We start from the raw sequence: 27,667 nt of genomic DNA on the forward strand, positions 1-27,667 counted from the left end.
AAAACCCCAAAGACTCCTTCAAAAATTTACTAGACTAAATAAATTAATTTGGCAAAGTAGCAGGATACAACATTAATGTCAAGAAATCGATAGCATTCTTATACACCAATGATGAACTCACAGAAAGAGAAACTGAAAAAACAATCCCATTTACCATCGCGGCAAAAAATTAAGATACCTAGGAATAAACTTAACCAAAGAAATAAAGGATGTATTCACAGAAAATTATTAATTTTTTATGTTGACTACATGTTAAAAGAGTCGAGAAGGGTTATTATTGATGACATAATAGTTTTCTTCTTCCATTTGGACTGTTCTATTTTTTTAAAAACTTTTTAGGATTTCAAGCCTTTTTTTATATAGAAAAAGATAATTTAAAATTACAATTTCAAATCAGAAATCTTTTATTTCAAAAACTAAGAGAAACTCCTTTGATGACATTCATCTTCTATGATGAGTGGTCAGCTCGGGCTTGCTTCCAAAATTCTGTGGACTGGGTGGCTTAAATAATAGAAATTTATTTCTCACAGTTCTGGTGGCTAGGAATTCCAAGATCAAGGTCTTGGCTGATTTTCTGGTAAGGGCTCTCTTTGATTGGCTTGCAGATGGCTGCCTTCTCATTATGTCCTCGCATGGCCTTTCCTCAGTGCATGGGGCTTCCTCTTCTTATAAAGCCACTAATCTTATCAGATTAAGCCCCTCACCCTTAGACTTCATTTAACCTTAATTACCTCCTAAAAACCCTTGAGTTTCAATTACAATCACATTAGGGGTTGGCGCTTCAATGTAAAAATTTTTTGGTGGTAAAGGGTCAGAGCAGACACAGTTTAAATTTAGTCCCTGGTAATGAAGGACAGATTTAATTTTTAAATGGCATTCACAGTGCCAACACAAATGCTTTTACAGTAGGAATAATATTTTTTTAATACTTCTAACATAATACTGCCCAAGACACATAATTCCGTTTTGTAAATACCAGGTTTTTAATTGCCATTCTTGCTGTTTTATTCCTTCCAGGAAATCTTTGGTTACAGTTACTGGGGGACATTTGTATTCTCAATTGTAATATATTACAGCTAAAAGGTGAAACAGCAGCTTTGCCATAGTAATTTTATTCAGCTGATTGGACTTGAGGGTAATATGTGTGCAGTAGCACTCAGTTGCCATAAATAATAGCTGACACTTAATGTGTCAGATATTCTTTTTTAAACACTTGACATTTTCTATTGAGAGCAAGTGGGGAAATGATCTGTAGTAAAGAAAAAATCCTGGAATAGTATACAGGAACAAAACTGAGAGCAGGAGCTGGTAGAATAGTAAATGCAATGCAGTGTTACAGTTGTTATGATGGAAATACATATAGCGTACATATGAAGTAGTTACCCCTATAAGATGGATAAGAGCAAAAAGGGCATAGAAGTGTATGAAGGACATAACAGGCAAAAGAAGCAGGCTTAGCAAAGGACAGGCATGAAATGGCTAGAGAATTTAGGGAATATACAAGCCATTCCCAGTGGCTTCAGATGAGTAGGAGCTGTAGCTAGTTATGTAAAATAAAGGCCAGATCATGGAAGACTTCAAGTATTATGCTAAGGAGGTTGAGTTGAATCTGTAGGCAGTGAGGAATCACTGAAAATTTAAGCAGAGGAATGATATGATAGGATCTGTTTTTGAAAGATCACTTTAGTGTTGATTTCAGATGACATATTGGAAGATTAGGAATAGTAGTCCAGGGAAGAGGTGTCTAGTTAAGCAGTAAAAATTAGAGTAGAAAAAAGGATGCAGTCAAAAGATGATAGGGAAGTTGGACTCTACAGGATTTGGGATTGCCTGGCTGTGAAGGGTTTGCTGAGCACTGCCTTGAGCCTAGCTGTTGTTTCTAACCATGAGTCCTAAGTCCTCAATGTGAAGGCTTCTTTTCTTTAGTAGACAAGCTTTAGTATAGGAGAAAGTAGATAGTTATATTGATCCAAATTTAGGGATTAGCAGGGCGGAGGTGTCCAATGGATAAGGATATAAGGACATTGAGGGTTTGCCAAGAGAATATAAAGTGCTGCACTATTATAAATTCCAGGCTGGGTAGGGAGGGAAGTGAAGGGGGGAAATTTGAGCAATAAAGCATGACAAATGTAGGGGGTGAGGGATGAGTTCTCTCCACTAGGTTGAAGATTAGATGAAGGGCAAGTTAAGAAAGTGAGATATTTGGAAAGGATAGCATCTGTCTTCAGAGATTGATTTCCTTGAATTTAAGATTACAGAGGCTGATTAGTGCCCAGAAATGATCAATTGCAGGGTGTGACTATAGAAGCACATTGCTAAAGTGGGAATGTGGATGAGGTTTGATAGGGGGCGGGGGGGAGAGAGAGAGAGAGACTTTGATTTGTTGTTCCACTTATTTATGCATCCAGTTTTTGATTTTTGTATGTAGCCTGACTGAGGAATTGAACCTGTAACCTTGGCATATCTAGATGACACTGTAACCAACTGATCCACCTGACCAGGTCTGTGAGGGATAATTTTGTTGAAGATGTGAGGGAATTTATTTACTGTGGAATAAAGATTCCAGTATAAAGGTTAGGATGAGTTAGTAGTGGAAGGAAGACTTGGACAGGGAAAATGGATGGAGGAAACACATAGTCAGACCAGAAGCTCTGGAATTTTTGAAGAGAGGCTCAGGATGACAAGGGTAACAGGAATTTTTGGATTGATTTTAGTGAAGTTTATGGGCCTAGGAAAATGGAGGGCTGAATTGGTATTGTTTACTTAATCAGATTAGCAGACTGTAGTCTTTGCTCCAGTTTAAATGCCTTGCCAGTTACAAGACTCTTAGTCTTTAGCAGCTTATGATTTAATAAGGAGGTGGCCATGTCACCAGAAAGCTCTGGTTTAATGTGAAATGTGTTAAGTGCAATTGTAGCGTATAGACAGAAGTCTTTGAAAGTGTAGAGAAATTTAGTTCTAGCTGAAAGACCTGGGTAAGACTTTGTGGAAAAGCTAGCTTATTACTGGGTCTTAAAAAGTAGGTAGGATTTTAATAAATAGATTGGGTTAAAGGGCCATTCTCTTTTGGAATGTCTTGAGCAAAGGTATGAATTCAGGAAAATACAAAGCTCATTTGTAGAACAGTTCATAAACAGTAAACATAGAGAGCTTGACCTCAAGATGAGCAAGGGAGAAATGGAAAAGATCAGTGGGAATTTAGATTGTATTATACCCACAGCCTATAGTGATCAGAAGCATGCAGAGAGCCCATAAGATGGAAGAAAAAACTATTGAAAATAGAGCTCTGCATTCTAGGTGTCTCTGTCCACGAAGGGTGGCACTTCATGTTGATAAAAGGAGAACTTGCAATAATTCTGTAAGAGGGTCTCTGCACCCCCGGTTCTTGTCTTGCTTGTAGGAAGGAATTCAAACAAGAGACAGTACCAAACAGCAGCAAAGCATGCAAGAATTTATTTGCAAGAAAAGGAAGTACACTCAGATATAGTCTGAGCAGGCAACTTAGCTGGTCATAGGATGGTGCTCAATCCACTGAGTCACACTGGCCAGGCCATATGGCATAATCTTACACTTATCTGTAGAAAACTGCAAAGACTAACAAAAAAATGTTAAAACTAATAAGTAAATTTAGGGAAGTTGAAAGGGTACACAATCAACATGAAAAATTCACATTGAAGAAAATGCATTCTATATATGTTAACACAGTCTTCAACAAAGACATTAAAAGAACAGTTCAATTGTAATTGTATCAAAAAGAGTGAAATACTTAGAAATAGATTTAACCAAGGAGGCTAAGGACCTATATAAAGAAAACTAGCCCTGGCTGGTTTGGCTCAGTGGTTAGAGTGTTGGCCCACGGACCACAGAGTCCAGGGTTCGGTTCCCGCAAAGGGCACCTACCTCGGTTGCAGTTTGTCCCCCGGTAGAGGTCGTGTGGGTGGCAGCAACTTGATGTATCTCTCTCACATCGATGTTTCTCTCTCTTCTTCCCTCTCTCCTTCTCGTTCTATCTGAAGATAAGTGCAAAAACATGTCCTTGGGTGAGGATTAAAAAAAAAAAAAAAAAAAGGAAAAGAAAACTAAAAGCGTGATGGAAGAAATTAAAGGAAGACTCAAATTAATGGAAAGTAATCCTGTGATAATGGATTGGAAGACTTGATCTTATTAAAATGGCCATGCTACCCAAAGTCATTATAGATTTCAGTGCATTCTCTATAAAAATTCTAATGGTATTTTTTAGATATAAAAAAAAAATTCTACAGTGTCGGAACACAAACTACCCCAAATAGCTAAAGCAATCTTGAGCACAAAGTAAAAAGCTGGAAGCATCATACTTCCTAACTTTAAACTGTATTACAAAGCTATAGTTATCAAAACAATATGGTACTGGCATAAAAAAACAGACACATACACCAATAGAAAAGAACAGAGAGCCCAGAAATAAAGCAACACATACAGTCAAACTATCTTTGGAAAAGGTGCCACGACGACTCAGTGGGGAAAGGATAGACTCTTCAAGAAATGGTGTTGGTGCTCATTTTTCCCTGCAGTCCATTGGCCAATGGCCATGTGAGTGCAGCAGCTGGAAGCTTCCTTGTCTGCTCTGACACTGGGCAGGTGCTGGCTGAGGGGCTGGCCCATCCCCCTTCCTTTGTGCAGGCTCTAACTCCCATTCCTGGATCATTGTTCTGTCCTTCACTCTCTCCTGATCACCAGGTTGCCTGGTGGCCTTGGCTGCTGCCTGGGACTCCCCCTGGGGCTGCTGCTGGTGCTGAGCCTGGCTCCTTTGGTGCCATCGGCCAAGCCTACCGTGTGCAAGAAGCACGTGGTATGACCAACTGGGAGACAGGACAACCAGAGCTTCCAGTTTACAACGGGTGGGGAATGTCCATGTCGTGGGCCCTATAAGGCTCGTGAAATCATTTGATCTGGCCCTGCCAAGGCAACTGCAGGTGAGACTCGAAATTCAATAAAACTAGGAGCTTTTTTTTATAGCAACATAAATTTATATTAAGTGAATCATAATAATAACAAATTTTGAGGGACAATCAAGGACCATCTATTACAGGATATATATGGTACATGATGGGACAGACATGTATGCTTCTTGTGGCTGCCTGTAGCCTCTCTGCTAGTATTGCAGTGACTCGAAGGACAGTCAGTGCCAGGCAGGCTGGGAGTGTACACGTTGCAAAAGTGTTAATACACTGTGGCAAAACTATGGTGATCCAGTGATGACATGAAATGAATTGAGATGATTCCTCACTATGATGATGACCTTGCCTCTGATGATTGATGACATTGTCACCTTCTTTGTTGACACAGACGCTAACTCCAATTCAACCTTTATCCACAAGTCCACGATCAATAATCCTTACAGAAACTGAATCTCAGATGAAGATTAAGGACATTACAGTACACAGAAAAGACCTCAAATGTCTATGATATGAATGTTGGTTATGTTCCAAATCCAAGATGCAGGATTAGAACAGCAATCAAAGCAAAATAATCATGTCACTGGCGACACACACACTGGATAGTTATTAAAACTTAAGTGGTGTGACATCCTACAAATGGCAACTACAAAGAAAATAAAAGTTGATTCAGAGTGTTGATCTTTCCAAGAGAAATGGATGAATGATTATTTTTTTTGTTAAAGTCAAATGCAAACTTGTGTGCCTAGTTTGTGGCAATGTATTGCAGTAATGAAAAAATTCAATCATTATATCTCAGAACATGCTAAACTCAATGAATTGGGGGACCAAATGTGTCTGGATAAAGTCAGTGTTCTTGCCCTTGCTGGTTTGGCTCAGCGGTTAGAGTGTCGGCCTGAGGTCCAGAGAGACTTGGGTTTGGTTCCCGCTAAGGGCATGTACCTCCGTTGCAGTTTGTCTCCGGCCCTGGTTGGGTCGTGTGGGTGGCAACCACTCGATGTGTCCCTTTCACATCAATGTTTCTCTCTCTCTCTCTTCCTCTCTCCCTCCCACTCTATCTGAACAAAAAAAAAAAAGAAAGAAAAGAAAAAATGTCCTTGGGTGGAGGATAAAAACAATAAATAAAATCAGTGCTCTTCAGCAGAGTTTGGAATCACAACAAACCATTTTCACTAGGCCTCATTGTGACAAAGACAACGTTATTCAGATAAGTTATGTAGTGAGCGAGCTAATTGCAAAGAAGCTGAGGCCTCATGTGGAGGGAGAATTTGTGAAAGAGTGCATGGTGGCTGCTGCGGAGTTGTTGGGACCAGACAAAGTAAAACTGTTTCGGAGTGTTAGTTTGTCTCGGAGAACCATCTTAGATTAGATTACTGATTTAGCACAAGACATTGAAATAACACCAAAGGATTCTGCAGGAGATTTTCAGTTTTTCTCTCTGGCTTGTGACGAGACAATGGACACAACAAACACTGCCCAACTGGCTGTTTTCATTCATGGGATAACTGCAGAATTGGACATGCAAGAGGAACTGCTGTCACTGGAAGCCATGCATGGCACTACAGAGGTGAGATACTGGAAAACTGGAACATAATCGGTTCCAGGCAACCAGTTATGTGGAAGATCTAAAAAAAATCATGATGAACTTTGATAACACACTCATCATAATATGACAAGACTGTCGCCATAGGCGTTCTTGTATTGTCTTGGATAGTTGCTCCAGTTGACTCATTTATAGTACTAGTGTTCCCCAGCCAGCCAGTTTATAGCCTCAGATTGGGGTTACAATTGGTTTCCACTCAGTATTTACTGGAAAATAGCCGTTGCTATTCCTTAAGTAAGATTCCTGTCGAAGCACATTAAAATCTTGGTAAATCGCAATGCTCTGTTGGGATACATTGCTAAAACATAGGCTTTCCCATTAAACTGAAGGGGAAGAAAATTTGAAAAAGCCCATTGAGAACTTGGGTGGGTTGGGGGCAGCATAAGTAGTGACTGCTATGTATTTTAACTGCAGAGTTTTTACATTTGCCACGTTGAATAGTTGGTAAAGGAAAACTCTGATGAAGCTGCAGTAGTATCATCCTGTGTAGGGTTATTTCAGAACAAGTCTAATGCTTCAGAATCTTCTTGACTTTGTAGTCTGATATGTTATAGTAAATGGTATATAAAACCTCTGTATATTTTTCTGTATGGACTTGCTAATGTGTACAACAAATCCAGATCTTTGTTTTGTTTTTCAATAAGAATCAATCAAGAAAGAATGTGAAAAAGAAAGGAATTTTAGAGACAGGGAAAAGATGAATGTCAGGCATTTGAAGAACTGTAGGAAAAGGCTAACGGCATTATTATACTTGAGAAAATTTTCTTGACATGTAAATGAGGTAGGTCTGATCTTTGAAAAAGTGGATAGAAATAAAACGTATGTCCTCACTGATCCATAGGGATGAGTGAGTGGGATCCCAAGGAAGCCTGCCTAGTGGGGTGCTAAAACTATCTTACCCAGTCCCGGTGATTCCACAACCCTTGGACCTGCCCAGTGACCACTTACACAATGGAATTAGGACAAGAATGTTCCTAGCCATTGGCTAAACTGAAAGAAACAACTTTTACAAGTTGAAATGCTACCTTATAAGTAGAACATGAATGAAATAAAGGATCCCCTTGAGGATTTTCTACTGTGAAAAAAAAAAAAGAAATGGTTCTGGTAAAAAAAAAAAAAAGGATATTTACATGCAAAAGAATGCAACGTGGATTAAACATTTAAATGTAAGACCCGAATCTGTAAACATAGAGAGACAGCTCCTTGGCATTGGCCTTGAGAATGATTTCTTGGATTTGACACCACTAGAGCCAGCAACTAAAAGGAAAATAAACTAGTGGGACCACATCAAACTGAAAAGTTTCTCCACAACAAAGGAAACAATCAACAAAAGGAAAAGGTGACCCACAGAATGGGAGAAAATATTTTTAAACCAGGTATCTGATGAAGGGGAGATACTGATCAAGAGGGACAAATTTTCAGATGTAAAGTAAGTTCTAGGGGCCTAATGTACAGCATGGTGACTATAGTTGGTAACTCTATATCATACTTGATATTGCCAAGAGAGTAATCTCAAATCTTCCAACAAAAGATAACTGACATGATGGATGTTTTAATTAGCTTGATTGTGGTCATCATTTCACAGTGTATACATTTATCAAAACATAGTGTTGTACACATTAAAACATACATTTTTTATTTATCAATATATCAGTAAAGATGAAAGATAAAAATGAAGTGACAGTTTCTGGGGGAGATGATTTTCACATTGTATAAATAATTTAGTTATAGGCAGGTTTATTTATTTATTTTATTTTATTTTTTTATCCTCACCCGAGGATATTTTTCCATTTTTTGTACAGATAGAGTGGGAGGGAGAGAGAGGAAGGGAGAGAGAGAGAGAAACATCGATGTGAAGGGACACACCGAGTGGCTGCCACCCGCATGACCAACCAGGGCCGGGGACAAACTGCAACCGAAGCACGTGCCCTTAGCGGGAACCGAACCCGGGTCTCTCCAGACTGCAGGCTGACGCTCTAACCGCTGTGCCAAACTGGCCAGGGCTAGGCAGGTTTATTTTTAAATGAATATGTGGTTCTTAAATATTATAACCTCAAGATGGATTATTTAATCAAAATCTAATGAAAAACTTGTCTTTTGTTATGAGGAAGACTTAGTATATTGGGGATGGAGCTTTAGAAAAATATATTTTAAGCTTCAATTTAAAGTGTCTGAGTTTTTTTTCATTGTTGATTTTTTTTTAGCTTGCTTTTACTGATAAAAGGAAATGATGTAAATCATTCAGTTTGTGACATAGGTATATTGTCACTGTGTTTTTGAGTTTAGCAAACATAATACGTATATAACAGTATACACAGGCACTGAAGTAGCTTTTGTGGGAAATAAAGACACAATCCTTCTTCTTGGGGTATTTAAAATTTAATCATTGAGACAAATATATGTGTGTGTGTGTGTGTGTGTGTGTGTGTACACACACATACCTGCGATCCATAAATAATAAAAGGCAGTAGGTGACCAGGTATCAAAAGTTCTATAGGAACTTAAGAGAATAAATGTAACTGAAGAGTGATTACTTAGTATAATGGAAGAAGTGGGTGTTTAAGATAGCATGTTATAAGTATAGAATTTGATTTGGTGGAAAGGTACAAGGTACAAAGACTTTACTTTTCTGCTCATCAGCCTTATTGAATTATTAGCAGTTTCTTTAATGTTCTGTGTTCTCTATGATAATGCTGTGACTTTGCAGTGCCTTTTGTTTGTTTTTGAAATTCCCTTAGGTACTTATTTGTCAGCCTCACAGTTTCCTCTTTCAAGACACAGTTGAAATATCTTCTCTGTGAAGTCCTCTGAACTCCCTAGGTAGAGCTAGGTGCTTCCTTTTCTTTTCTCCCATAGAGTGTGTGTTCATCAGTTCTCTCTCTCTCTCTCTCTCTCTCTGTCTCTGTCATCATAGTCATTATTACATTGCATTTATTTACTGTATCTCAGCCACATGCTTGTGAGCTTCATGAATATGAGGGTTATATCATTTATCTCCAGATCATAGTGCCTCAAGTAATGGTTTTGTACATTGGCCCATTCATTGAATGTTCACTGGATGAAAGAATGAATTGGATAGAAAGAATTGTCTGGGAATGTATTTATGAGTACTGGGGAACTCTGTCCAGAGGGAGTGTGAATGGTAAGAATTAACCATGCAGGAATACAGAGTTTGCAGTTTATTGGTATTTGGAGATAAGATTGAATGGGCAAAGTGTGACTTGTTGGCAGTTGAAGTTTTGATACATAATGGAGTTACAATGAAAATTTCTGAAATTGGTTTATTAAAGCTCCCATTTTTCAAACATACTATGCTTTTTATTTTGCAGTGCTTCCACTTCTCATTCAGAGAATTCAGTGCATACAAAATCCGCTTCTGCTGTGTCATCAGATTCCATTTCAACTTCTGCAGACAACTTTTCTCCAGATTTGAGGGTATGTATATTGTTTCTAAGTGCTGATGAAATATTCTTTGTTAACTATTTGTGGCTAACATTATCATTATAACCCTTAACTAAGTAAGCAAGAGATACTGATGGAATATTCTCAAAGACCTCACTCATTCTTTATAAAATAACCCAGAAAAAGGCCAGCAAACTGGGAAGTCTTATTTATTTGTAAACAAAAATGTTTAATTCATCTCTAAGTTTGATAACTTTTAAGTTCTTAGCCAAAAGATAAGTAATGAATTTCTTTGTGGCATAAAAGATTTTTATGATTTTTATGATAACATTTTGATTAATGAAGTCATTTACTCTTGAGCATATTGGGAATATCTTTTTCATGTGTTTCATTTTCAAAAGATAGTCCAGCAAATACATGTAAATAGACAGGTTAGAAACATCTGTAAAGGCTTCTACAAATTTGTCATTACTTTTTGTTAAGTGTCATAAAATACTAGATTGGATATAACATGACTTTAAACAATGTTAAAAATTATAAAGATTTATATTTATAATCTGGATATACATTGTGCTAACTATGAAGGCTTTAGAATATCGTTAGCTGTTATCTTAAAGTATTCTTTTAGGTTAGGGTCCATTGTTAATAATAGTGGATATAGCTCTGGCCGGTTTGGCTCAGCGGCTGGAACGTCAGCTTGTGGACCAGAGAGTCCAGGGTTCGGTGCCCGCTAGGGGCATGTACCAAAAAAAAAAAGAGAAAAATGGATATAAATCCATTGCTGCCTCTCATTTTTTTACTATTTAAAAATATATATTTTATATATGTATCTAACTTTTGTTTATTACATTAATAAAAATCCGCTAAAGGCCTATAGTCCTCTTGATAATTTTGAAATTTTTTTTGGTCTACTTCTTGTTAGAACTTATTAGTTAAAAACATCCTTGTTTTTAACCTCATAGTGTGACTGACAAAGAACTCATACTAGGAATAGGAGAAATGTCACTTTGGCTTCTTACGTTATTTTATTATTATTATTTTTAATATTATTTTTTTATCTTGAGATAGAGTGGGAGGGAGAGAGGGAGGAAAAGAGAGAGAGAGAGAGAGAGAGAGAGAGAGAGAAGCATCAATGTGAGAGAGATACATTGAGTGACTGCCACCCACACAACCCGAACTGGGGCTGGGCACAAACTGCAACTGAGGTGCATGCCCTTAGTGAGAACCGAACCCACCTCTCTGGTCCGCGAGCCAACATTCTATCTGCTGAGCCAAACTGGCCAGGGCTATTTTATTATTATTTTAATCCTCACCTGAGGATATTTTTCCATTTATCTTCAGAGACAGTGTTGGGGGGCTGTGGGAGGGGAGAGAGAGCGACACCGACGTGAGAGAGACACGTTGGTTGCCTCCCACACAACCCAACCAGGGCAGGGGATGAACCGCAACCAAGGTACATGCCCTTGACTGGAATTGAACCCGAGACTATTTGGTCCTCAGGCCGGTGTTCCAACAGCTGAGCCAAACTGATCAGGACAACTTCTTACATTATTAATATTGTGTTCTACCTGCTGTTTCTTGCCTGAAATATTTTAAACGATTTATGTATTCTTGTGAGGATTAGTTTAGTTCTACTCCACTGGGCACACATGTGAATTGCAGTATGTAGCAGGATGCTGAAAGGAGGCCCCTGTTATCAGCTTCTCTGCATGTAGACCCCCTTCCTTCCCTTAGGATGCCATATGGACCATAAACAAGAGTGACTGGGTTACATTGGAACAGTCTGAGTTATAATGTTAATCTGTATATTAAATATTATAATTAATTTCTTATTTTTATTAGATCTCTAGTTTTTTAATTTTGGAGCAGTTTTAGATTTACAGAAAAATTGTCAAGATAGTACAGAGTTCTCATAGACTTGACAATCCAGTTTCCTCTATTGTTAGTATCTTATATTTGTGTGGTACGTTTGTCAAAAATGAACCAGTGTTGCTATATTATTATTAACTATAAAGTCTATACTTTATTCAGATATCCTGAGTTGTTTATTTTGTTGTTGTTGTTAATCCTTACCCAAGGATATTTTTTCCATTGATCTTCAGAGAGAGTGAAAGGGGGTGGGGGAGAGAGAGAGAGACATTGATGTGAGAGACACACATTGGTTGCCTCCTGCACACACCCTGGCGGGGTCTGCATGCCCTTGACTGGGAATCAAACCTGTGACTCTTTGGTGCGTGGGCTGACTCCCTAACCACAGTGCCACACTGGCCAGGGCAGATATTCTTAGTTTTTAACCTAACGTCCTCCTTGTTCTGGGTTCCATCCAGAATAACACATGACATTAGTAGTCATGCCTTCTTAGGTGCCTCTTGGCTGTGAAAGGTTTTCAGACTTTGGTTTTGATGACCCTGACAGTTTGGAAGAGCAGTGGTCAGGTATTTTGTAGAATGTGTGATTTCTTATTTATTATTGTACTGGGGTTATGTGTTTGGGAGAAGAAGACCACAGAGGTCAAGAGCTATTTTTATCACAGCATATTAAGGGTGCATATTATCATGTGATTTATCACTGCTGATGTTAACCTTAATCAGTTGGTTATAGTACTGTTAGATGTTTTTGCAGTAAAATACTCTTTCTTTTCCTCCTCCTCCTTATACTGTCCTCTTTGGAAGGGAGGTGGCTGTGCGCAGCTCACCCTTAAAGAGTGTGGAGTTACTCTCTTCTTTGTTGAGAGTACAACATCTACATACATATTTTTGTAATTCCTCTGCTTCAGAGATCTGTCTCTTCTCCCTCATTTGTTGAATTACATACTCATTTATTTGTATCAGTATGGACTCGTGGATATTTATTGATATTTTGGATTACAAGCCAATGTTACCTTGTTCCTCATATTGTTCCAACTCCAAAGTGGGAGTTTTAAAATTCAGATCTTGTGTTCCTTTGACACATTGTGTTGTGTGTGTGTGTGTGTTTTAGCTCTTCTTTAGTTTTTGGTCCTATTAGATGCTCAAACACATGTTGATATTTTCCTCTCTCAGTTCTGGAATCATAATCCGTTTCTCAAGGAGCCCAAGTTTCTTTTATTGGAGAATGGTAATTAGAAACCAGTATCTGGGTACTAGGTGTGCTAACTTTTGTATTTTTTTAAACCAAAAAGTAAAAAAGGGAATAATACTTTAATTTTCCTTTTGAAGCAAAAGCTTATTTGCACGCATCCTGTTTGGAGATAATATGGGTAGGGTGATCATATATATCTAAATTTGTCTGGAGTAGATAGACTTATTTCATGCTTGTTGTCCCTTCAGGTTTAACATTAGTCACAAAAATATCCTGGATTATTGCCTCTTTCAGCATAAGGGTACCAAGGGAATCTGTGAAATTTATGTATTATCTCCACGATTAAAGGAGTTATCCTCATTAGTGCCATATTCAGCATTTTCACAATGTTGTGGGGCTCTCAGCACGTTTTTATTAGATGAATGAAGAGACAGTTGTTAAATGTTAAACTGAAGAGAAGATGGTTTTGATCAACAAAGGTTAACTGTACTTTCCATAGCAGAGTGCCTAAAGTGACAGACAAAAAAGAAAACTGATATGTAGGCTGCCTGTTACCTGTTTCTCATTTTTAAGGATATTATTGATTGTTAGATATATCTTTGCTTTAATCACAGTCTTTTTGTCAGTTGTGGGAGAAAAATGAGTATCATTTTTTCTTAACTATAATTTTTTAGAGAGGAAGGGGGAGAGAGAGAGAGACATTGATGTGAGAGAGAAACATTGATTGGCAGCCTCCTGCACACCCCCTACTGAGGACCAAGTCCAAAACCCAGGCATGTGCCCTGACCAGTAATTGAACCTCGACCTCTCAGTTCATGGGACGATGCTCAATCCACTGAGCCACACTGGCCGGGCAGTGTTAGTATCATTTAAAAATTATAACCTATTTCAAATATATGTTTCAGAGCTGTAATAGGAGGAAGGACATGCTTGTAATAATTGAAAAAAAAAATCTGTTGTTGTGATAAACATTTATACATGATTCATATAATTTAACTTTCATAATAATGCTGTGAGACAGACATTATTACCCATTTGACCGATGATGAAAACCTGATATTCAGAAGACAGTAATTAAATCATGTGCTTAAAGGCACACAGTTAGGTTTTGTCCTTATTTGGTCTTGGGTTGGTCATATTCCTATACATAGCACCTTACCCAGAGAGATTATCTTTCCATGATTGTGCTGGTTTTTCTGTTTGTTTGTTTCAAATGTGTAGTGAGATTTACATAATTAACAGGAATATCTTTAATACATTTTTTGAGGTAGAAATAGTTTTCAGTATTAATACATGAGTTTGCTTTTCTGAATAACCAGGAAACAAGGGTATTTGTATTGAAATCTGATCTCCCCCTCCTTGGTTTTGTTATTGATATTTTGCTTTTAGTATGTATACCTTTATTGGCCATAAAATGGTAGTGTTCTTGTTAATTATAGGTAGAACTAACCACAGACAGCCATGTGTTGCTTTTTGACTGACCACAGTTTGGCTCTATTTATGAGATGAGGGGCCTGGTACAGTGGTTTTGAAAGTCACCATTCACAGATCTCTAGACTTTGAGTTCTCACTATTTATCCCTGCCCTAAGCCTCAACAATTTGTAAGTTCCTTCAGTAAAAGCAGAAACACAATACATTGAAGAGTTAATCAAATTTTATTAAAAATGTTAAATCAAATTGCATAAGTTTTTTGCTACAGGTAGCATGCAGTGACATTTTCCTGAAAGGATAGTGTCTTAGATTAATAGCTGAATGTAAAAGCTTCTGTTAAGGATTTCTTATACAATCAACACTTGTTGCCTATATATCAGTAAAGCAGAATGGAAAATCACCTGGAGTATGGAACTATTTTAGATATGTTAAACTTGTGTTTATTCAAGTGCAATTCTATTTGTCTTTTTCACCTTGTTAACCTTACTTGTGAAAGCATCATATACAAATATAATCCAATAGATGTATTTCTGGAAAATTGAACACAAATTCAGGCTTAGAAAATTGGATCGTGCCCTGGCCGGTTTGGCTCAGCGGTTAGAGCGTCGGCCTGCGGTCCTGAGAGACACGGGTTTGGTTCCCGCTAAGGGCGCGTACCTCGGTTGCACTTTGTCCCCGGCCCTGGTTGGGTCGTGCGGGTGGCAGCCACTCGATGTGTCCCTTTCACATCGATGTTTCTCTCTCTCTCTCTGTTCCTCTCTCTCCCTCCCACTCTACCTGAATAAAAAATGGAAAAATGTCCTCGAGTGAGGATAAAAAATAAATAAATAAGTAAAGTATCCTCGGGTGAGGATATTTATTTATAAAAAAAAAAGAAAAAAAAAAAAAAGAAAATTGGATCGTGTTTCCTCAATGACATATAGTGTTTTTCTTTGCTTCATTTACTCTTCACTTGGCAGTGAAATCTTTTTAATTTCATTTAAAAAACTTTTTTTAAAAAGGAATCTTTTTATACAGAGTTCTTAATAATGCAAAGTATTTTTTTTAATATGCCATCTTAAAATGAGGATTTCTTTAATAAGAATATATTTTTATTTATTTTTTAATTTTTTTTATCCTCGAGGACATTTTTCGATTTTTTGTTCAGATAGAGCGGGAGGGAGAGAGGAAGAGAGAGAGAGAGAAACATCGATGTGAAGGGACACAACGAGTGGCTGCCACCCGCACAACCAACCAGGGCCGGGGACAAACTGCAACCGAGGTACATGCCCTTAGCGGGAACCGAACCCGGGTCTCTCTGTACCGCAGGCCGACACTCCAACCGCTGAGCCAAACCGGCCAGGGCTATTTTTAAAGTTTTACACTTAGTGGAATTAAGAACTTAGGGAACTTGTATTTGATTGGTTTATTTGGTGACTGAAGAATAAATCCCATGAAATATGGGATTGTAAAATTCAAGCACAAAGCTCTATTTATTTTTAAAAGTATAATTTGTATAGCATTGGGCTTTAAGTAAACTATGTTTCCTAAATGGTGGTGATTAAAAGATAAATTAAAATTCAAGCTGTGCAGTATTTCCTTTACTTAGTGATGCCTGCATTTATAGCAATGTTTGTTTATAATTCAGACTCAGATATTGGAATTGTATTCTAATGTCTTTTATCTCTTTATTTTAGAAGGCCTGTTGGACCTCAGAATATATTTACATGCTATATTATTCATGTATATATAAATATATAATATATATGAGATAAAAGTTATAGTATTTTGGGTTTTGTTCTTAACCATCTTCCCTTGAAATCTTTAATAGACTTAAATTGACAAATATGATTATCCCTCAACATTTGTTCAATATTCATATTTTCTTTATGAAGCAAAGGTCAGAGATCATTGGATTATTTCTTACCTAGAGTATGTCCATGAATGTGATATTGACATATTCTGAAAGTATACGAATCCAGTCAGAATGAGTTAAGACTCATGGAGCAGACGTTAGGTGAACAGTGAACAGTATTCATTACACATAATCATTTCAATAGCCAGAGGAAAAATGGTTGGAGTTAGCTATTATTCATGATTACCATTACATCTCTCACACTAACATCAATTCATAAGAATGTAGGAATGAAAAGAATAGAACTTTAGTTAAAGGATAATCATCAAAACTCCACAATAAAGCCTTCTACTTTTTTTTTTTAAACTACAATTGACATAAAATTATATTAGTTTCTGGTGTACAATTTAGTGATCAGATATTAGTATAACTTACAAAATGATCATCCCCAAAATCAGATCACCCTCTTGATACCATACATAGTTATTACAGTGTTATTAACTATATTTCATATGCTATACTTTACATCCCTGTGGCAATTTTATGATTGCCAATTTGGATTTAATCCCTTCACGTTTTTACCCAGCTCCCCAACCCCTTTCCCCTTTCCCATCAGACAACCATCAGTTTTTTCTCTGTATCTAAGTTTGTTTCTGTTTTTTTTTGTTTTTGTTTTTTGTTTTTTTAGATTCCACATGTTAAGTAAAATCATATAGTATTTGTCTTTCTCTGACTTCATTTAACTTAGCGTAACACCCTCTAGGTCTATCTCTACTGTTGAAAATGGCAAGATTTTGTTCATTTTTTATGGCTTACTAGTATTCCATTGTATACATGTACCACATTTTTATCCAGTCATCTATCATTCGATACTTACATTGCTTCCATAATATCTTGGTTATTGTAAATAATGCTGCAATGAACATAGGGATGCACATATCTTTACAAATTATTGCTGGGTCATGTGGTAGTTTTATTTTTAATTTTTTGAAGAACCTCTATACTGTCTGACTTAGTGGTAGTTACAGTTTGCAATCACACCAACAGTGCACAAGGGTTCCCTTTTCTCTCCATGCTCACTAACACTTGTTTGTTGATTTATTGATGATAGCCATTCTAACAGGTGTGAAGTAATATCTTACTGTGGTTTTAATTTGCATTTCCCTGACAATTAGTAATGTGGGGCATCTTTTTATATGCCTGTTGGTCATCTGTATGTTTTCTTTGGAGAGGTGTTTGTTCAGTCCTTGGCCCATTTTACAATTAGATTGTTTTTTTTGATGTTGAGTTGTGTAAGTTCTTTATAAGTTTTGGATATTAACCTCTTATCAGGTGTATCATTGGTGGTGAATATGTTTTCCTATATAGTGGGTTGTCTTTTCATTTTGTTCATTGTAGAAAACCTTTTTAGTGTGATGTAGTCCCATTTATTTATGTTTTCTTTTGTTTCCCTTGCCTGAGGAAATATATCAGAAAAAAATGTTACTAAGAGAAATGTCAGAGTTTACTGCCTATATTTTCTAGAAGTTTTATGGTTTCTGGTCTTACATTAAAGTCTTTAATCATATTTAGTTTATTCTTGTATATGGTGTAAGAAAAGGATCCAGTTTCATTTTTTTGCATGTGTCTGTCCAGTTTTCCCAGTCCCATTTATTGAAGAGACTATCTATGCTCCACTGTATATTCTTGCCTCCTTTGTTGGAGAGCAATTAACCATATGTGCATGGATTTATTTCTAGGCTCTTTAGTCTGTTCTATTGATCTGTGTGCCTGTTTTTATGCTAGTACCATGCTGTTTTGATTAGTATAGCCTTGTAGCATAGTTTGATATCAGGTAGTGTGATACTTCCAACTTTGTTATTTTCCCTCAAGATTGCTTTGGCTCTTCCAGGTTTTCTGTGGTTCCAAATAAGTTTTAGGATTTTTTGTTCTAGTTTTGTGAAAATGCTACTGATATTTTTATAGGAATTGTATTGAATCTGTAGATTGCTTTGGGTAGTATGTACATTTTAGTGATGTTAATTGTTGTTATCTATGAATATGGTATATGCTTTCATTTGTGTCTTCAGTTTCTGTTTCAATGTCTTAAAATTTTTTGAATACAGATCTTTTACCTTTTTGGTTAAATTTATTTATAGGTATTTTTTGATGCAATTATAAATGGGATTGTTTTCTTAATTTTTCTTTCTAATAGTTTATTATTGATATATAAAAATGAAACTAATTTCTGAATGTTAATTTTGTATCCTGCTACTTTACTGAATTCATTTTATCAGTTCTAATAGTCTTTTTGGTGGAATCTTTAGGATTCTCTCTATGTAGCATCATGCCATCTGCAAAATGAGTTTTACATCTTCTTTTCTTATTTGGATGAAATTTTATTTATTTTTCTTGTCTGATTGCTGTGGCTAGCACTTCTAATACTGTGTTGAATAAAAGTGGTGAAGATGGACATCCTCTACTTGTTTCTGATCTTAAATAATAAGCTTTCAGCTTTTACTTGTTGAGTATGACGTTAACTGTGTTTTTGTCATATGTGGCCTTTATTATGTTGAGATATGTTCCCTCTATTCCAACTTTGCAGAGAGTTTTTATCATAAATGGACACTGGATTTTGTCAAATGCTTTTTCTGCATTTATTGATAATTATTTTTGTCCTTCATTTTGTTTATGTGGTATATCATATTAATTGATTTGTGAATAGTGAACCAATTTTGTATTCTATGTTTAAATCCTGTTTGATCATGGTGTATGGTCCTTTTACTGTATTGTTGACTTTGGTTTTCTAATATTTTGTGGAGGATTTTTGCATCTATGACTATCAGAAATAATGGCCTGTCATTTTCTTTTTTATCCTCACCTGAGGACACTTTTTCATTCTTTGTTCAGATAGAGCAGGAGGGAGAGAGAGAGAGAGAAACATCGATGTGAAATGGACACATCGAGTGGCTGCCACCCGCACGACCAACCAGGCCGGGGACAAACTGCAACCGAGGTACATGCCCTTAGCGGGAACCGAACCCGGGTCTCTCCGGACCACAGGCCGACGCTCTAACCGCTGGCCAAACCGGCCAGAGCTGGCCTGTCATTTTCTTTTCTTATGGTATCCTTGTCTGGTTTTGGTATCAGGGTAATGCTGGACTCAAAAAATGAGTTTGGGAGCCTTCTCTTCTCTTCAGTTTTCTGGAATAGTTTGAGAAGGATAGATATTAATTCATCATTAAATGTTTGATAAATTCACCTGTGAAGCCATCTGGTCCAAAACTTTAGTTTATTGGGAGTTTTTTGATTACTGATTTGACTTTGTTGGTAGATGCTAGTCAGTTCTGATTTTCTGTTTTTTCTTGATTCAGTCTTGGATGATTGTATGTTTCTAGGACTTTATTCATTTCTTTTAGGTTGTCCAATTTGTTGGCATGTAATTTCTGTAGTAGTTTCTTATAATCCTTTGTACTTATGTGGTGTTGGTTGTCATGTCTCCCCATTCATTTCTGATTTTATTTATTTGGCTCCTCTCTTTTTTACTTGATAAGTCTGGTTAAGGGTTTATTAATTTTGTTTATCTTTTGAAGGAATCAGCTCTTGGTTTTGCCGATCTTTTGCATTATTTAAGACTCTATTTTGTTTACTTTTGCTCTAATCTTCACTTTTCTTGCCCTTTACTTACTCACTTTGGGCTTTGCTTGTTGTTTTTTTTCTAGTTGCTTTATGTGAAAGGTTAGATTGGTCACTTGAGATTTTTTTTTTTGGTATGTCTTGAGATAAACCTGTACAGTCATCCCTCGTTTATTGTGGTTAATCTGTTCCAGACTCTAGTGGTTGCACCTGGCGTTGAAGGATTCCTGGGGTGCTCAAGTACATAAACCTACAGTTCATACATACAGTAATTTTTATTTTAATTGTAATACAGAGATGTATAATTGACTCAGACAACTGAGTGCACGCATCATTTTCACTGTCTCAGTTAACTTTTTAATGACTATATTTGAAAAAACTGCGATAGAGTGAAGCCGTGAAAGTTGAAGTGCAAAGTGGCAAGGGATGACTGTATTGTTAGGAATTTCACTCTTAGAACTGCTTTGGCTGTGTCCAGTAGATTTTGGAACATGTATTTTTATTTTCATTTGTCTCAGTTATCTTTTGATTTCTTCCTTGATTTTATTGTTTACCCATTTATTGTTTAATAGCATGTTATTTAGCCTCTGTGTGTTGGTGATTTTTCAGTTTTCTTTTTGTAATTGATTTCTAGTTTTATACCATTTTCATCAGAGAAGATGCTTGATATGATTTCAGTCTTCTTAAATGTATTGAGACTTGTTTTGTGGCCTAACATGTGGTCTGTCCTGGAAAATGCTTCATGTACACTTGAAAATAATGTATATTCTGCTCCTTTTGGGTGAGAAGTTCTAAATGTATTAATTAAATCCATCTGTCTAAGATAATCATTTAAGGCTACTGTTTCCTTGTAGATTTTCTGTTTGGATGCTCTATCTATTGATGTCAGTGGGGTGTTAAAGTTCCCTACTATTATCATATTGTCAGTTGCCCCCTTTATGTCCATTAATATTTGCCTTATATATTTATGTGCTTCTACATAGGGTGCATAGATGTTTACAAGAGTTATAAGTTATCTCATCTTGCTGATCTTTTATCTTTATGAAATGTCCTTCTTTGCCTCTTTTTATAGCCTTTGTTTAAAGTCTATTTTGTCTGATTTAAGTATTGCTAAACCAGCTTTCTTTTTTATTTTCATTTGCATGAAATATCTTTTTTATCCCTTTACTTTCAGTCTGTGTGTCTTCCATCTGAAGTGGGCTTCTTGTAGGCAGCAAATATATGGGGTCTTGTTTTCTTTTCTTTTTTTTTTTTTTATCCTCACCCAAGGACATTTTTCCATTTTTTGTTCAGGTAGAGTGGGAGGGAGAGAGGGGAACAGAGAGAGAGAGAGAGAAACATCGATGTGAAAGGAACACATCGAGTGGCTGCCACCCGCACAACTGACCAGGGCCGGGGACAAACTGCAACCGAGGCACGCGCCCTTAGCGGGAACCGAACCCGGGTCTCTCAGGACCGCAGGCTGACACTCTAACCGCTGAGCCAAACTGGCCAGGGCGGGTCTTGTTTTCTTATCTATTCAGCTATCCTATGTCTTTTTTTTTTTTTTTTTTTATCCTCACCCGAGGATATTTTTCCATTTTTTGTACAGATAGAGTGGGAGGGAGAGAGAGGAAGAGAGAGAGAGTGAGAGAAACATCGACATGAAGGGACACATCGAGTGGCTGCCACCCGCACGACCAACCAGGGCCGGGGACAAACTGCAACCGAAGTACGTGCCCTTAGCGGGAACCGAACCCGGGTCTCTCCAGACCGCAGGCCAATGCTCTAACTGCTGAGCCAAACCGGCCAGGGCTATCCTATGTCTTTTAATTGGAGCATTTAGCCCATAGTTATTTTCATTTTATTAATTGTTTTCTGATTGTTTTTGTAATTCTTTTTTGTTTCTTATTATCTTGGTCTCTTGTGTGTATTGATGCCTTTCTATAGTGCTGTGTTTGGATTCCTTTGTTTTTAATTCTTGTATATCTTTTGTACATTTTTGGTTGTGTAGTTACCATGTGCTTCATACATACCAGACTATGTTTATAACAGTCTATTTTAAGATGATAGTCACTTCAGTTTGAACACATTCTAAAATCACTACCATTTTTACTCCCCCTTCCATGTTTGTGTTTTTGTTATTACTTTTTACTTTTTTTGTATCCGTGTGTTTGTGTGTATCCCTTAATTTATTGTTGTGATTACACATGCCATTTCTACCTTCACTTTTTAACCTTTGTACTAGCTTTATAATTGGTTGACCCACTGCCTTTATTATGTGTTTGTCTTTGTCACTGAGAATTTTTTCTTTGCTATGTTTTCTTATATTTTTGATCTTTTTTTTTTTTTTTCCTTCTTAAGGAAGTATCTTTAACATTTCTTATAATACTGGTTTCATGGTGGTGAACTGCTTTAGCTTGATCTTGTCTAGAAAACTCTTTATCTCTCCTTTGATTCTAACTGATAGCCTTTCTGGGTAATCTAGGTTATAGGTGCTTGCTTTTTATCACTTTGAATATTTCATGGCAATCCCTTCTAGCCTGCAAAGTTTCTGTTGAGAAATCAGCTGACAGTCTTATGGGAGCTTCCTTGTATGTGACTAACTGTTTTTCCCTACTTTTAAGATTTTCTCTTTGTCTTTAACCTTTGGTATATTTTATTTTATTTTAGTTAATATGTTTTATTGATTTTTATTTTTATTTTTTTTTTTTAGAGAGAAACATCAGTGTGAGAGAAAAATATCAATTGGCTGCCTCCTGCACACCCTCTACTGGGGATCAAGCCTGTAATGCAGGCTTGTATCCTGACTGAAAATTGAACTCGGACCTCTCAGTCCATGGGATGATGCTCAATCCACTGAGCCACACTGGCTGGGTGCTGACTGGTTCTTTTTTTGGTTTATACCTCTTTGTGTATGTTCCCTTAAGTTTATTGAGCAGTCTTTTTTGTTGTTAATCCTCACTCGAGGATATTTTTAAATTAATTTTGATAAAGTGAAAGGGAGGGAGGGAGGGAGAAAAAGAGAATATCATTGATGTGAAAGAGACACAAGGATTGGTTGCTTCCTGCATGACCCTGACTGGGGCCTGGGATCAAACCTGCAGCCCAGGTTTGTGCCCTTGACTGGGAATTGAACCTGTGATCCTTTGGACTGCGGGCCGATGCTCTAACCACTGAGCCAAACAGGCCAGGGCCATTGAGCATCTTTATCAGTGGTGTTTGGAACTCTGCATCTGGTAGATTGCTTGCTTCTATCTCATTTAGTTCTTTTTCTACAGTTTTGTTTTGTTCTTTCATTTGAGACATGTTTTTTATCTCCTCATTTTGACTGCCTTGCTGTGTTAGTTCGTGTGTATTAGGTAGATCTGCTATATCTCTGAGCCTTGGCCAAGTGGCCTTTTGTAATAGGTGTCCTGTGCTGCCCAGTTGCACAGTCTCCTTGAGCTGTGTAACCTAAGCTGGGTGCTCCATGGTGCGTCTTGTGTTTGTAATTGTGTCCTCCTTTTGTATTTGAGCTTTGATTGCTGTTGGTACATCAGTGGGTTAGATTGACCCTGACTGGCTGTGAGGATTGGCCATGACTATAGTGGACGAGCTCTTGTGCGGGGACTGATTCCATGGAGCAAATTCTTTTATAAGGGCTCTGGTGCCTGCTGAGTCTGCCCTTTGGGTGTGTCATTTGTGGAAGTGGTTGGATGGTGCTCTAGTGTGGTCTGAAGTCAGACACCAGGTGTGTTGGTTCTGGGAACTATTGGGAGGGGCACTGGTGCAGGCTAAGGTCAGCCACTGCCTGTGCACAGGCAGGACACCAGCCTCTTGGTAGGAGTTACAAAGTGAGCTGTGGTTGGTAGCCCCTTGTGCTGGGCTTGGAGGTGTCTGGGAGAGGCTGTGTTAGTATTGCAGGGCTTGAGGCCACTTAGCAAGAGGTACAGGGTATGCTGAGGCCAGCCATTGAAAAGCCTCATACATAATGGGGCAAAGATAGAAGCATTTTTTTATTCCTCACCTGAGGATATTTTTCTGTTTATCATCAGATAGAGTGAGAGGGAGGGAGGGAGGGGGGGAGAGAGAGAGGGAGAGAGAGAGAGAGAGAGAGAGAGAGAGAGAGAGAGAGAAACATCAATGTGATAGTGCCACATCAACTGGTTGCCTCCTGTACAACCAGACGAGGGCCAGGGACGAACTGCAACTGAGGCACGTGCCCTTGACCAGAATCAAATCTGTGACTCGTTGGTCCACAGGCCAATGTTCTAACTGCTGAGCCAAACCGGCTAGGGCTAGAAGCATTTTCTTTAAACTTAGAAACATGATTATGATTCCAGTCACCATTTTTATTCAAATTATGTTAGAATTCCTAGCTAGTAAAATACATAAAATAACACATAGTATAAGAAAAGAAACAAACAAAACTTTTATGTTTAGAGATGATTATACCAAAAATTTAAGAAAAATCTGTATGTGAACTAGCACTGTTGCTGGAAAGAGATAAATCATGTTTCTGTACCCTAGCAAAAATATTTAGACAGGGTGATTGTTTTAAAAGATTTTAGTCACAAGAGCAAGAAAATTACATTATTCACTGAATAGTCTAATAAAAGATACATGAAAACTTTACAGTGAAAGTTATAAATTTTATTAAAGAACCTAAAAACATTTAAATAAATATATGAGTAGATACAGTAGCCTGGATATGTGACATATTTTTAGTGTATCTGATAATTCAGTAAAATTTCAAACCAAAACCAAAAGTTTGTCTTGCATAACTTGGCAAGCTGATCCTAAAACTTATATGCAAAGGTGAAAGTTCATGATTGCTTAAGTAGAAAAGTGAAGAGGGGTGATTCACTTAATCAGATATAGAGTTAAAGTAATTAGAACAGGAATAGACCAGTGACAAAGTTCAGGAATAGACTGATATTTGTGAGAACTCCAAATGTGACAAAATTGGTAAAGCAAAGCAGTGGGGAGAGAATAAACTATTTAGTAATTAATGCTGGGTTAGCAGTGTTGAAATTAAAAAAAAATGTAGTTGGTTTCCCAATTCACAAAAATTGAATTCATTAGATTAATATCCTAAAATTGAAAACCAAGATTTTAGAATTAATACATGGTAATATCTTTATGACTTGTTTCAGGAAGAAATTTTAAATAAGATCCCAAAATAAAAGAAAAGATTAATGTTATATTTAAATAAAAAATAAATTTAAAAGGTTTTATTTATAAAAACTAAAATCAAAAAGTCTTATTGTTTTATAACATGATAAGGACCTTTTCCTGTTTGTTTGATTATAGAGATTAATTTGAGATAAGTCAGATGAACAATAAAGGCAGGAACCTTAGTTATATCCCTAGTACATAGCAAAGCGCATGAATGAATGTGACTTAAAAACTATTTTGTACTTTTGGTCAATTGCATCCTTGAGCTCCCTGGGACACTGGGAACATTTGTTCTCCCATTTTCTGTATTTAGTTGGTCAGAAAGTTTGAGGAGCATTCTTAGTTGTCTGAAATTCAAAACTTCTTGCTAGCTACATCTGGGAAACTAAAGAAGGATATTCTGCATTGTATTTGTAGTTTCAGTTAAAATTTTTGCCTTTATTCACTAACTTACTGCACTCTCTTGAAGTTACCTGAGTGTTCTGGGGAAAAAGTGTCCAGAAAGATATGGTCTCTGCAAGCATGAAGCTTAGAGTGTAGCAGTGGGAAAAGAGGTAAGCAAATCAGTGGTATTGTATTATATGATAGATACTATGATAGAGTATGCTGAGGGAGAAGAGACAACAGAACCTTCTAAAGCAGTTTACATTATAAGTAAAGTATTACTACATTTAAAAATACAAGAAAATATTTGGAGAGCATTTACAAAAACAAGAATTTACAGATAAAACTACTTAGGAGATGGCGGCGTAGGAAACACGATATTGCCTCCTCCCACAACCACATCAAAATTACAACTAAACTACAACACAACCATCATTCAGAACCACCTGAAATCGAGCTGAATGGAAGTCCTACAACTATGAAATTAAAGAAGCAGCCACATCGAGGCTGGTAGGAGGGGCTGAGGCACGGACAGGCTGGTCCCACACCCACGTGTGGCAGATAAAAATCAGGAGGGACACCTTGGCTGGGAAGGTCCTCCCTGAGGAGTGAGGGGTCCCCGTCCCACAACAGGCACCCAGCCAGTGCCAGGAACACAAGTCCCCATCACTTCTGGCTGTAAAAACCAGCAGGAACTGAGGCTGAGGGAGGCTGTGGCTTCTGGAGGCTGTTCCTCTTAAAGGGCCCGTGCATGGACTTACTTGGATTTGCTCCCTCTAAGCTTGGAGAGGAGGCAGCTTGAGGGGCACCAGAGACATACAGGGAAGAACTGAGCTGTTTGCTTTCTTCTGGACAGACGTGCTGGCGGAGGCTGATGTTCCTTTGGTGAGCCTTTCTCTGGGGCTGCAGACAGCTGCCATATGTGGGACTACAGCAACCTGGCTCACACTGTTGGCTCCGCCCTGGTGATTCCCTGAGGTCCTACCCCACCCAACTTTCAGGCCCACCCAAGTTGTTTCTAAAGGCTTTACCATAGGATTGGCCTGTCTTGGATCCTGCTTCAGAGTTTCCTAAAATCTCTCAAACAAGCAGCATCTGATCTCAACAAGCCCATATTTCTTGTTAAATGGCCCCAGGCCTGGCACTAAAAGCAGCCAGCCTTGGTTCACAACTTGGCTTTTCCTTGGCACCTCCAAGCCCAGCACAAGAAGCAGCCATCAGCAGATCACTTTGTAGCTTATACCGGGTGGCCCCAGATAGAACACAGGCAGTGGCTGACCTTGCCCCAGAGCCAGCACACCCAGTGGACAGCTTCAGACCACATTGAAACACCACCACCCAACCACGTCTACAAGTGACACACTCAAGGAGTGGATTCAGTGGGTACAAGAGCCCTACTGAAGTAAATCTTGCTCTGTGTGATGGGTCCCTTCACAGCTGATTCTCCAAAGTAGTCAGAGGCCAGTGGTCAGTGGGCACAGCCAGTCCTTGCAGCTGATCAGCCTGAGTAAGTCTCTCCCATTGACTTGCCAACAGTAATCAAGACTCATTTACAACAGAAGGGTGTACAGTCCATGCTAGGGGTGCACCTCGAGGGCCCAGCTGGGGTGATCAGGGAGGCTATGCCACTGGATCTTATAGGACACCTATAACAATAGGCCACCCGAAGCCTAGAAGACTACCTAATATACATAAACAATCACAGGAAAGCAGCCAAAATGAGGAGACAAAACATGTCCCAAATGAAAGAAAAGAACAAACCTTCAGGAAAACTAAACAGAATGGAGATAAGCAATCAGTCAGATGCAGAGTTCAAAACACTGGTTATAAGGTTGCTCAAGGAACTTGGTGAGACATTCAAGGAACTTAGTGAGACCTTCAAGGATCTTAAGGAGACCTCCAAGGAACTTAGTAAGAACATCAGCAACATAAAAAAGGACCAGTCAGAAATGAAGAATGCACTAACTGTAATAAAGAATAATTTATAGGGAATCAATAGTAGAGTAGGTAAAGCCAAGAAGCAAACCATTGATTTGGAATATAAGGAAGCAAAAACAATCAGAACAACAAAAAGAAAAAACCCCAAAAAATGAGGGTAGTGTGAGGAGCCTCTGGGACTTCAAGCATGCCAACATTAGCATAATAGGGGTACCAGAAGGAGAAGAGCGAGAATAAGAAATTGAAAACCTATTTGAAACAATAATGACAGAAAACTTCCCTAACTTGGTGAGGAAACAGACGTATAAATCCAGGAAGCACAGAGA

General features: G+C 37.8%; 1 protein-coding gene across 5 annotated transcripts in view; it reads left to right on the plus strand.

Moving 5' to 3' along the window:
- MTMR2 (myotubularin related protein 2) overlaps nt 1–27,667 on the plus strand; it is a 132,532-nt gene that overhangs the window by 37,971 nt on the left and 66,894 nt on the right. For 4 of the 5 annotated variants that reach the window (XM_036257923.1, XM_036257920.1, XM_036257922.1 and 1 more), the window contains one exon: nt 9,867–9,972. Coding sequence is in view for 3 of the 5 variants with exons in the window: in XM_036257920.1 (XP_036113813.1) it covers nt 9,867–9,972 (106 nt within the window). In the remaining 2 variants the exon portion in view is untranslated. Of the gene's footprint in view, nt 1–6,410; nt 6,502–9,866; nt 9,973–27,667 lie in introns of those variants that run through there. The other variant, XM_036257921.1, reaches the window with a different exon arrangement.

Source organism: Molossus molossus, unplaced genomic scaffold (genome assembly GCF_014108415.1).
Source record: "Molossus molossus isolate mMolMol1 unplaced genomic scaffold, mMolMol1.p scaffold_m16_p_13, whole genome shotgun sequence".
In the NCBI taxonomy this organism is placed as follows: Eukaryota; Metazoa; Chordata; class Mammalia; order Chiroptera; family Molossidae; genus Molossus; species Molossus molossus.